Below are 12,749 nucleotides of genomic sequence, written 5' to 3'. Positions count from 1 at the left end.
TTTTAGAAAGGTTAGAGCGCTTGCTCAGGATTACAGAGATGATAAAAGTGGTAGGACCTGGGTTCAAAACGGGGCATTCTAAGTCCAGATTCTGTATTTTCAGCTCTTACAACCTGAAGGTAGCATGCAGTAGTGGATGGAGGACCTGGGTTATAGACCTACTGTAAACCAGAAAGGGTGACTTAATCAAATTATTTAATCTCTTTAGACTTCAGTTTTTTATTTGTAAAATAACGGGGTTGAACTATATGGTTGTCTATTAATGACCCTTCCAGCTCTAAAATTCTATATCTGAGGTGACATTTTCATAGACACTAGTTTTTCCCCCCAAATCCTTTAATTTTTGATTTTTGGACAAATGAACTAAGCTTCTTAATGTGATCCTTTTTATAAAATAATATCATATACTAAGTACCCAGTTTTGGTTACAGTGATAGAGGATCAGGAAAATGCTAAAATATGACAGCCTCTTTGATAAGCGAATCCAGCCCAGGATGACAGAGTGCAACAGTTAATAGGGTGGGCTCCAGGGTTGTGCTGTCCAATATGGCGTGGGGAGACAATTCTCCATGGTCTTGAATTTCTGCACATCAAGCGAGGAGTGGTACGGAGTGGTTTTTTCCCAAACTATCTTTTCAAGGATGTTTGTATTGTGAGCATCCTTGGAAGACAGACATAGTGTATCCCTCCAGAGCAGAGGGTAGGTTTTGTGTTTTCCTCTGGAGTAGATTTGCTTGCAGGCTACTATAAGAGTGTTATTTCCCAAGCTCAGGGTTCCTCAAGTGTGATGAAAACCCACTGTGTGCCACATCCACCTGAGCTGTTTAATGTCACCTCCTTGGGTCTTAGGGGCAAAGGAAACGTGTGAGCATGAACCTCCTGCCTGTTGTGCTGGGAATAGTGAAGTCTTTTGTCTTTGACCCAGAAACCTCTTGTCTTCAACCAGCATCCATGGAATGTTGACACGCTAAATTGTCAGCTTGCAAGTAGGGTAAAATCTCAGCCCTTTCACAGGTCTTGACATCTGGTAGCCACTAGCGAAATGTGCCTTTTAAAATTAATTAAAATTAAAAATTTAGATTCCTAGTTCCACTATTCACATTTCACATTTAATGTGTTTGGACTCCAGCCTAAAGAGCAAGGACATGACAGGGTTTTCGGGCGGAGGGTAGGAGGGGGTGGGGGGGAGGGCTTTCCTTGATTACATTTACCTCATAGTATGTCACCCTGCCTACAGTACAGAAGGAATTTGATTCTAGAATTTTATTTTTTTATGCATTCTGATAGTATTTAATAGGAAACTTTAACTCATTCACCCACCCCACACACTTACTCATTCGCACATTTACTTATTTAGCTTTATTAGATTACTGGTCTTTATTCTGTTATTTTAAGCTTTCTGGGTTTTTGGGTCTCCTTGCTTTTTCCTTCCTTTTATTTTGCTTATATTAGTCATTTTCATTATTGTTTTAGTTTTTTTGTCTAATGATTTTCAAGTTATGAAGCTTAATATTTAGTCATTAACTTTCAGTTTTTTAAAGAATTATTTGCAGCCATATTTTTGACTCCTGTTTAAAAAAAAACTGAGTGTGGTTTTATCAAATTTTAGGTTTTGTCAAGGTGATTTGGCATTTTAATTCAGACAATTTTATCTAAACCCATTTTGCAAAAAGCATTAAGTGACAGGATCTGGTTAAGGGAATTGAGTATGGCTAACATGCATCTCCACCTTTTAAGGTTGACAGCATGTAGAGCAGCTGTGCTTTCCTTAAAAAGGATTACGTGGTACCTCCTAATTTGCTTTACAGCAGTAATCCTTCAAGTTTTATCTTTGTGCTCCCTTGAAATTAATAAAAATTAAATAAATGTAATAGAAATATGCCAATTGCACAATTATGTATGCAGACATTTATTTTTTAAATGTAAAATAAAAGCCTCCACTTTCTTCACTTCCTACCCTGGAAAAAGTAACCCTAAACTAAATGAACAATATAAAATGTAAGATTTTTCACTTAAGATGTTTTTACAGGTATTAACATAAATAATGAATCTCCTGTTGGAAAAAAGCTGACCATTGATTCTGAGAAAAACAATGGTGAGTATGAATGCAATCTGAAAACATGTTCCACAGTAAGCCACATTTAAGTTTAAATTCAGTTCATGTGGTAACACTTTACTCTAGAATTGAAATTGTTTACTTTTTACGAAGGCATTATATGAGAGCTGACTTTTAAAAACCATTAGAATCGATACATCCAGCCATGTTTTAGAAATAGCAATATTGTGTTGTTTTCTTATTCAAAGCATGGGAATTAATTTCTGGTTTTGGAAAGCGTTTTTTTTTTTAAATGTGTTAATATTGGGAAATCTGTCTCCAAATATAGCCTGGCTTATTTTTTGATTCAGGCGCCAGCAGAACAACCAGGAGTTCACTTTAACCATTGACAGGTTTACATCAGTGCTGGAAATTGTGGGAAACCACTTACAGGAAGGTGGCATGTTATGTAATAGATGCACAAATGAAATAGGTCTGTTTGTTTGGCTGAAACATCATGGGACAATGGTTGATTGGGAAGTGCATGCTACATGTAATGTGCTTGCATTGATTTGTCCATGTTTGTATTTTTTTATCTGCTTGTTTCTAGCTGCTTGTCAGACATTGCTATCTCTTCCTGTGGATTTTAATTTAGAAAATATATTAGGTGAGTATTGGATTTATTTAAACCTTTAATAACTTAAACAAAAGGTTTTGTTTTGATGGCTTTTTGTAAATGGAAATATGTGGAATTGCCTTTTTTTTAAAAAGGGAAACCATCCTGAAATTTCTACTTTTTTTTTTTTCAACCTGGCTTGAATTAGCCTTTTTATCATAATGAACCTTACTTTAGACATAAACTACTTATAGACACATCTTATTGGTATACTAATAATGAAGCATTGAAAAAGAAGAAATAATTCCATATTTGAAACATCACATACACTGTTAAGCTTTGCCCTCTGTTTCAAAACAATCCCAACAGAGTGCATGATGGTTTTTAAAAAATCAGGTAACTGAAGTACAATTGTTCTTCAAAATAACTCGCTTTGCCTTTTATTCTGTTAACCTTAAATACAGGGGACTATTTTAGATCTGATGAATTTGCAGATCAGTCTCCTGGCAACCTCAGCTCATCATCCCTCAGAAGAAAGCTATTTTTAGATGCCAGTGGAAGTATCTCTGAGTCCTTACCGCCGTCTTCTCCCAGAAGTCCTCGCAGTGGTGCTCAAGCATCACTTGAGGTTTTCTGTTCAATAGATTTATCTCCTGTACAGTGTAGGAGCCCTGTGCAGACACCAAGTTCGGTAAGAAGTGTGTTAAAAGTGGCTGGTTGGTTTGCTGTATATATACTTGAACCTTGATGCTCATATTACACTCAAGAAATAGTTGCCTTTTTGGTTTTATATTTCATGAAGATTAGATTAGTTCACATTTTGTCATTAGTCAGGAATGTTTTGGGTCAGACTTTCCAGTTTTGAATTTAGAGATATATGGGATAACCAAATTTATCATGTGTCTCAAGGAATTTCAATATAAGTTATTTACTAAATTATGTAAGATTTTCACTATAACACAACTGGATTGACATTAATGGCGTAATTATTTAAAAGCTTTTCATAAACAGCTGCTTAGTATGAAATATAATGGTTTGTTTAAACCTAGTGCATTTATATTTTATTTTGACTAACATATTCTGTTTCAAAACTTTTATAATAATTTTAGTTGTCCTTGTTATAAGATGCTTTAACTTTTGGCATCTTTCCTTTGGGGGAATGACCAGAGTTTATACGATCTATTTTATAAATGTGTTTTGAATACGAAGATAAATAGGATATGGTATAATAAGAAAGGAAACGTATAGTTTTATTTATTTATTTTTATCATAGGGGCAGTTTTCTTCCAGCCCTATTCAGGGTAGTGCAAAAAAATACAGTTTGGGAAGTATAACCAGTCCACCTATTTCTTCACCCACTTTCTCACCAGTTGCATTTCAAATAGGAAAGACACCACTCTCAGGTATGTCTCATAATAAAATACCTACTTTAAATTTTTATATCATCAATATTTGATATTAAAGAGCCTCTTTTTAGCTTGTTCTAACTGTAGAACTCTAAATGACCACTTCGGGGGTTTTGTGTGTTTTATTAATTTAGAAACTGGGGTTTTTTTTGTTTTTTTTTTAACAAAAGGAACAATTTACCTTCAAACACAGATTTTTGGCAAAGTTCTACTCTAGTGTTAAATACAGGTAATTTGATGTCATATTCTTATAAAGGGAGTAAAAGAAAGATGTCAATTTTAGAGGTAAGTTGGTTTTGGCATGCTTTGATTTTGCGTCTTACCTGTAGGTAGGTTCACACTTTGGTAATTGGGTATTGGCCCGGTGGCTCAGGTGGTTGGAGCACCGTGCTCCTAACGCCGAGGTTGCCAGTTCGATTCACACATGGGCCAATGAGCTGGGCGGTGGCCAGCGTGACAGGAGCTGGCTCTGGCTCTGGCTCTGTTCTACACAACTAGACTGAAAAACAACGGCTTGAACTGGAGTGGGGAGAGGGAGGTGGAAGAAGAGGGGAAAAAATTTTTTTTTTCTAAAAGATACATTTGAGTAAGGTTTTTAAAGCAAATAGAGCATGTGGAAGTTTATATATTTCTCTTTGTAGTATGTCAGTTTCTCTGAAAAAGCGCCTTTTGAAAATTATTCACAATAAAAAAACCTATTCATAGTAAATAAAATTGGAAGACTGAAACTGTATTTTTCAGTTTTTCCACAGTTCTGTACACACAGATACACACAGTTCTGTATCCTGCTTTTTTTCACAAAGCATTTTATTATGAGTATTTTCATAGGTCATTCAAGTCATTTATTATTGTCTGAAACCATGATTTTGAATCACTATATATTATTCCATTTCATGGATGTATCATTTGTTTTCAACCACTGATAAATATTTAAATTGTTTCTACCTTTTTAAATCGTAACTAATTACCCTTGTATATACATTGTGTTATACATACAGAGTACCAAAAAAATGTGTACACATTTTAAGAAAGGAAAAAACTATTAAAATTGTAATACTCAGTATATACCAATAACAAAAGATGAATACAAGTCACGTTTGACTTCTGCAATTACAAGAGGTGCTCAAAGTGGTTACTATCAGTGTCCAGACACTTCAGATTACGGCAAACTACTCGAGTAACATTGACCAAAGTGTCCACTTGTATACATTTTTTTGGCACCCCTGGTATTTATATCTTTGGTTAAATTCTCAGAAGTGGAATTATTTGGTCAAAAGGGGTGAATGTTTTTAAGGCTTGATGAAGTCTGTCAAATTTTCTTCGTAAAAGGTTACACCAATTGAAATTTTCATCAATAGTATATAAGAAAGTCAGTTTCTCCACATACAGAAACATTGATTTCATCATTCTTTTTGAAGTTTGTTAATTTGGTACATTACAAAATGGTCTCTTACTGTTTTAATTTTTGTATCTTTGATTATTATGATGTTGAATTCTTTCTGAATTTTTATTGGTCATTTATGTTGGGGTGGGAGGTTATTAGTTCAGACTTCAGTATTTTTGTTAAAGAAATGGTCACTTACCGCTTGAACTTCCATATTTTTTACTATTTGTATGACTTTACACTTCATGTGTTATTTGCCATTGGGAGGATTGTTTCTGGTTTTACTCATCTTTTTAAAACTTTCGTTTTTATTAAGCCAATGAAATTATTAAAACTATTATATTTTAAGCATTTTTATCACTTTGATTATCACTGTTAAGCTCTTTATTGCAAATATTATTTTACAGTTTTTTGTTTCCATTTTAATGTTGCTTATAGTATTTTTCATAAACACATAGAGTTTTGTATGCACTAGTTCCCCTTTTCTGCGGGATACATTCCAAGACCCCCAGTGGATGGATGCCTGAAACTGCATAGTACTGAACTCTATATACACCAGGTTTTTTTTCCCATGCAGACATACTTGTGATAAAGTATAATTTATAAATTAGGCCCAGTAAGAGATTAACAACAATTACATAATAAAATAGAATAATTATAAAAATATACATTAATAAAAGTTATGTAAATATGGAGTCTCTCCCTCTCTGTCTCTCATAACTGATCTGGTAGCTGAGACAACTGCTAAGTGATGGGTAGGCAGCATATACAGTGTGGATATGCTGGGCAATGGGATGGATGATCTTTGTCCCAGGTGTGACGGAGCGGGACAGCGTGAGATTTCATCAGGCTGCTCAGAACAGCGAGAAATTTAAAGCTTAGTGTTTATTTCTGGAATTTCCCATTTGGTGTTTTTGGACTATAATTAACCGCAGGTAACTGAAAACACGGAAAATGAAACTGTGGATAAGGGTGGCTACTGTATTTCATTGATCAGTTACAGCTATTAATTTGTAGCTGTCAGCTAATTCGCCTGGTATCTTCTTTGTACATGAATATTGTTATAGTAGCAATATGTTTGTGAGGAAATAATTCTCAGGGAGTATTTTAATTTAAAAAGGGGAAGTGCCAGAGGAATTATTTTTGAAGAGCCTCATTTTACTTATTGAGACACATTCATTTGTGCTGTTGCTTTTAACCGCCAAATTTTACTTCAGTAAACAGCACAACTATTAATAGAAATCCATTCTTTTTCTGGCATGAAACATGATTACCATTTAATAATGGCTTTTCCATTTTTGTGTTCTTATGATGTAATTTTTCCCACCCAATCTTTTAGAACAAAGGAGGTTTACTGTGCACTCTCCTGATGCTTCGTCTGGAATAAATTCCAATGGAATTACTAATCAGTGTATCAGAAGTCCTTATATAGATGGCTGCTCACCAATTAAAAATTGGTCTCCTATGAGACTTGAGATGTACAGGGGTGGTGCTCAGTATCGGACCTCGCTGATTCGGATACCGTTTGCTCTGGGGGCTCCCAGTGAAGATGAAGAAGATAACGCGAATACTCGTTCCACGGCTGCCTCATCACCTGTCATGGATGCTGCTGGAGTCCACCCGAGGCAGCTGAGAGGTGACGCTTCTCCACGTGGCGCACGTGTCCTAGTGACCGCCATGTCTGTGACCCAGAATCAGCCTCGTGCTGCTGCAAAAGGCTTAGCGCTGCTGCAGGACGCTGAAACTGAGGAGAATGACACTGTGGACATGGTGGACCCTGTAGAGATAGCAGATGAGAACACGTGGATTAAGGAGCCGCTGGATCCTGGGAGTTTGCCCATGACTGGTTCTGTGAGTGGGATCGCCCTCAGCATTGAGAGCTCGCACATGTGCATGTCGCCGCTTGCAGAAAGCAGCGTCCTTCCTGGTGAGAGCAGTAACGTTCAGGTACAGTACTGTCATGTTCTGTAGTCCTCTCCTGGCTCCCTGGGTGTTCTTTATCCTTCCTTTTCTAAGATTATGGAAAGAGAAAATCCATTACGTGGCAGGCCTGGAGCGTGGCACAGCATAGTAGAATGTTTTTTAAATATTAGGTGGATGCAAAAGTAATTGCGGTTTTTGCACTTATTTTTAACCTTTTAAACCACAATTACTTTTGCACCAACCTAGTGCGGTACTAGTTGACATCAAGAAGGTTAGTTTCTTGTAAGTTGCACTGGTGATGCGTATTTAATATTCACATTAACTGATACTTATTTGGAGTGGGAAAAAGAGAGCAGAAAAGAAATCCAGCTGCTCTCTCTGTGTTTTACTGACTGCTAGAGTCAGACGACTTCTTAGGATTCATCTTTCTCTCATGTGGAGCTAGTACCAAAGGAATTCAATTTCTGGTATGATATTTGTATTCTAAAAATACACTAATTTTGTTTCTTTATATGACTTAGGGAGAAAAAAACTGAGTTTAGAGCACCTTTCTGTATTTTTTTTGTGTGTACTTTTAAAAATGTGATTTTATAACCAACATTTTCCATATAATCAAACATTTCCAATTTTGCAATATCCTTGCAAAGCAGGATTCATTTGACAGACGTATTTCATAGCCAGCACTTACTTTCAGAAAGACATTTGTTCCATTAATTGCCATAATCTTTGAGCTGAAAATTTTGAAACAACTTTAAAATACTGAGAAAGGCAATTTTTACCTGCTGTTTCATAGTTACAATATCTGACACTTATGTAGCTCTTACTATATGCCAGGCATTATTCTGAATACTTTGCATGTGTTAATTTGTTTAATCTTGACAACAAACTGGATCAGTTTCAGTTTTACCCTTCGGACCATATCATAATAATGCCCACCTTTTGTAGATCATTTTGTAGTTGAAAAATATTTTCATACATTCGTATTTGCCTACCACAGAGGTAGCTTTCAAACATTCCAGGCAGCCCGATTTTCCCAGGACCTTTTCATTTGCTTTATCATCCATGGGTTGCCTTCCATGTATTCTGCTCAGCTGTCATCCTGGAACGTCCTGTCACCATCCTGCTGATTCTCCTGTGTTCTGTATTGTTTTCTGTGTCCCGTTCTTCTCTTTCCTGGTTTGCTTCTCACTTTCTTGGAACACATTTTTCTGGTAGCTTTCTGAGAAAGAGTACATTTTTCAAGATACTGCATGTCTGATCATGTGTTCTCTATTCTCTCACATTTGAGAGTTTGGAAATAATTGTCTTCAGACTTTGAAGGCATGGTTTCATTGATTCTATTTGGTACTGCTGGTGACAGATGAAACCATCTTAATACTCGATAACTCTTGGAAACCTTAGATGTGAAAGGAAAGATTTATGATAACTAGGGGAAAACATTGAAGTCCAAGATGTTTTTGTAGTTTCTTTTTTGACTTTGTTTTTTGCTTTAAAAGGGAGAAAGTAGCATATTTAAATAAAGAAGAGAGGAAGAAGAGTAAAAAAAAAAAGGGAACTAGGAATTGGCAGGATAATTATTAATAATTGGTGTCAGTTATGTGTGTTTTTCAAGTACCAGAGACCAGGCCAAGTATTTTACAGTCAGAATCTAAACCTCATGATACCTTACAGCAGATATAATAGATGTCATGTGTAAAACGGATTCATTGTATACACGAGGGAGCTGCAGCACTCAAGATGGGATAGACCCTAGAGCCCTGGTAGAATTAGCAGAGCAACCCTTCCACTTTTATACACAGACGGGCCAGGGAGCAGGGGTGGGCATGAATGCAAATATTTGTAGCTGGGGGGCCCCCCCACGGTGGGGGGGGCGGCTATTGCATCTTTAAAGAACACGGGGAACATAGCCTTGGGAACACAAATGGGAGATTTCAGTTTCTTTCCTAGCTGTTAGTTTTACACATTTCAGAAAGTGACTTGAATTTGTTCCCTCTTATTTAAAAAAATGGGGATGCTAATAGGATTATAGGATAACAGTATGATCATTGTGATTTGAGTTGATGTAACGGTGCCCGAACACCGTTTTCACTATGTGATGGGAGACCGAGTCCTCTGTGAAAGGTAAGCAAGAGGGACAGGCAATGAAGAGGGACAGGAGGAGGAGGAGGGAAGGAAGGGCCCAAGTGCGGAGGTCAGCTTTCAAGGAGTGCACTGTAAGCCACAGTGGTTGTCAGTCGCGACCCTGGAAGGTTTTTAAAAGACCACATCTGATTTATGTGGGAGAAAAATAAACTTAGTAGCCGTGTGTATGATGACTGGCTCTAGAAACACCGCTTTTAAAGTCAGCGTAGTCCAACTAGAAGAATGGAAACCTGCAGTCAGAACTAAGTTTGAATTGGTTACGGGCTGAGGGATCTTAAGGCAAGATCCACGTGAGAGTGAACAGAGCATGACCTTTTAGTTTTGAGCATCTCGTCCTTCTCAGCTGTAAGATGATGCCGATGGCTTTCTGCCTGTGGGGAGAGAGATGATCATCTGTGTGGTCTGCGTGGCACACGCCAGGCGTCGACATTCGTTGGGGTCTAGGTGAGAGCCAGAGGGGTCAGGCATCCTCTTCTGGGTGCCCATTGCCCCTCTTCCTAGAGGGAGACGAGCTCCTGGGTGCCTTGCTCACTCCTTACTGTACTATTCCCTTCCCTTAGTAGAGTCGTTGTTTTCAGTTTTGAGTTCTATACGCCAGAGGTTCGCCAGTGGTTCGGCACTGGTGAATAATAAAAGGAAGAGTAATTGGCAGATTCCCTGAAAGCAATCCGATGATTACATTTTTGACCAAATAGCTGTTGAATGATTAGCCAAACAAGCTGTTTCCCCTGGGATGGTAATATTTCTTTTTACACATCACCAGGGTTTTGTTCAAATGGAATGTGACTTTCTCCATAGTGAACAAATATGCATCTATCCCTGAAAACTGGGAACTTTTTTGTGATGAAATGCACTTTTTGGGCTGCTGCTGGTGATGGGGACAAAGTACACCTTTCCGTTCCCTCGGATCCAAATTTGAAGAACAAGGCTTAAGTACAGGCGAATCCTTATGGGGTTTTGGGTTTGTGCTCCTACTATGCAGGTAAATGCTGTGTGTGGACAGGGAGGGCTTTGGAGCCTCAGGTCGTCATCACCTCATGCTGACGCTGCAAGTTAACCTTTCTGAGCCCCAGCTGCCTCATCTGTGACGTTAGGAGTGTGGTAGTAAGGAGGAAATAAGAATGGTATTATAGATAGTGCCATATAGAGGGCCTGGCACATTTTTAGGTACCCAATAAATATTTATTGTATGTACTATCACTGAAGTTTGCTAGAATCCCTTTTTCCTCTTGTTTTCTTGGGAAGTAACAGTGTATCATAGAATGCTACAATTTAAATTAAATGAAAGGTGAACTAACACCTAGAGCCATTTATATCTGGTATTATTATGAAGCTTTTTATTTCAACACTGGGTGTTATATTTAGCCCACCTTTTTAAAAATGTGTATAGTTTTGAATACTCTTAAAGGTGGCATGCCTTTTAGGTAAATTTTATTTAGAGATGTAACCAAAGCCATTTAAAGAGAAACTTGGCAAATGAGTTGGAAGGTGAAGTTGAATGTAATCCTCGCTTTCATCTGAGTGTGATCACAGAATAACAGGAAAGCATGTTCATGGCTTGTTCACTGATTCTGAGGGAAATTACAATTAGGAGGAATTGTAAAGTGACTACTTTGAAAAACCAGTTCTATGTAGAACTACCTTTTGTTTATATATTTTAAATTTTATTCAATAATATTAAATGTTACATTGTATTCAGTTGTAAACGGGGTAGTATATATTCGCTTATTTTAAAATTTTACAATTTATATGTCACATATTTGTATATATAAATTTTATATTTTTAAATAAATTTACTTAAACAAAAAAGTTCATCAAAATAAATTGTGGATTAAGTGAATTGGCTTGCAGTGTTATCCTTAGTATTTTTTTCTCCTCGTTCCTGTCAGATGGATAGTGGCTATAATACACAGAGCTGTGGAAGCAACTGTATGGATACGGTTGGGGCAGAAAGTTACTGCAGAGAGAGTGATGCACAAAGCCTGGAAGTTGAGAATAAATCTCACATTTTTAATAGACAGGTATGGAAAAATAACTTGATATGGTTGTAGTTTATAAGCGTTTATAAATGTGACTTTCTGGTCAATTTTTTTCTCCATTTTGCTTAAATTTTTGTTTATGCCTCATCCTGTCTTCAGGTGACTTAACAGCAAAAGGTGGTTTTTAAATGGAAGCACTTCATTTTCCTAAGTCTTCTGCTCTGAGAGTGTCGGAGGAGAGGTTGGGGAGGGAGAGCTAGCCCTGCTTTGGAATTAGTGCTTGAAATAAGTTCCTTAAAACTATGGAAGAGTCGGGAGTGCCAAAGAGGAGAGTCAGAGGTTTTTGCCTCTAATATTGTCTGACAGCTAAACAAAGAATTTTGATTAGAGAGGGAAATGGTACAATTGAGAGGCTATACAGCAAATTAAGAACACTCAAAGTTACAGGCTCTTTTCTTAAAATGCAAATCTTTATAGATTTTGGATGCTGAATAACACATAGGTATTTTGTATACTATTTATACAAATACATAGTTGAGGACATTTACCGAACCTTCTAGATAGGATGATTATATGACTGTATGCTCATATTTGAAGAAATCTAACTTTAGGCACTCATCAGGAGAATCTTTGATTTTTATGTCAATTTATTAATAAACAGAATAAGCATCAAGTGTGCTATTGAAACCTAACTTTCCAAGTGAATATTAAGATTAAACATGGAGGCCACTTTATTTTCCCTCTCTTCCATTTTGTTATGAGATGGGACTGCAGTTGTCCATTTAAAAGGAAGTGAGCATTAAGATACAGGAAGTACTCTTGTGATACAAAGTATTGATTTGTAAAAAAACGTTTCACTGTCCCTTTAGAACCTGCATTCAGGTCTTAAAAATGGGTCTCATAGTTGCACCCTTGAGTGGTCCTATTTAACCTGAAAATAAGGTATTTTCTTCTCTTTCACAGCAGGACCACACAACACAGAGGTGTTGGATGAAAACAGCAAATCCTCCCTTAATGCAGCAGTCCGCAGCATACCTTTCAGAACCAAAGACTTGCTGAATAGCTCCTCGCATATGCGATCGTGATTGGGAAAAAAACTGCTTCAACTAACATGCTTAGCTTTTTTTCTTTCCCTCCTAATGTGAAAAATCAAGGGCTTAATTTAGTGACATAGGACCACCAACAAAATCTCCTGAAACTTTCAACAAGTCGCTGAAGTGCAAGTTTATTTTTTAATCAATAAATATTTTTGTACTTACCTTGA

At 37.0% G+C, this 12,749-nt stretch overlaps 1 protein-coding gene across 6 annotated transcripts in view; it reads left to right on the top strand.

Annotated features, from left to right (window-relative positions):
- The window catches only part of BORA (BORA aurora kinase A activator), a 24,175-nt gene extending 11,426 nt beyond the window's left edge, over positions 1-12,749 (top strand). For 5 of the 6 annotated variants that reach the window (XM_074329358.2, XM_074329357.2, XM_088792945.1 and 2 more), the window contains 7 exons: positions 2,030-2,095; positions 2,646-2,702; positions 3,116-3,342; positions 3,925-4,054; positions 6,781-7,388; positions 11,396-11,527; positions 12,449-12,749. In XM_074329358.2, coding sequence (XP_074185459.2) covers positions 2,030-2,095; positions 2,646-2,702; positions 3,116-3,342; positions 3,925-4,054; positions 6,781-7,388; positions 11,396-11,527; positions 12,449-12,544 — 1,316 coding nt within the window. In that variant the 3' untranslated portion in view covers positions 12,545-12,749. The remainder of the gene's footprint in view (positions 1-2,029; positions 2,096-2,645; positions 2,703-3,115; positions 3,343-3,924; positions 4,055-6,780; positions 7,389-11,395; positions 11,528-12,448) is intronic. The other variant, XM_074329356.2, reaches the window with a different exon arrangement.

Source organism: Rhinolophus sinicus, chromosome 16 (genome assembly GCF_057876585.1).
Source record: "Rhinolophus sinicus isolate RSI-liver-muscle chromosome 16, RSI-T2T, whole genome shotgun sequence".
In the NCBI taxonomy this organism is placed as follows: domain Eukaryota; kingdom Metazoa; phylum Chordata; class Mammalia; order Chiroptera; family Rhinolophidae; genus Rhinolophus; species Rhinolophus sinicus.
Note: the sequence above shows the minus strand (reverse complement) of the source record. Positions and strands in the feature narration are given on the sequence as shown.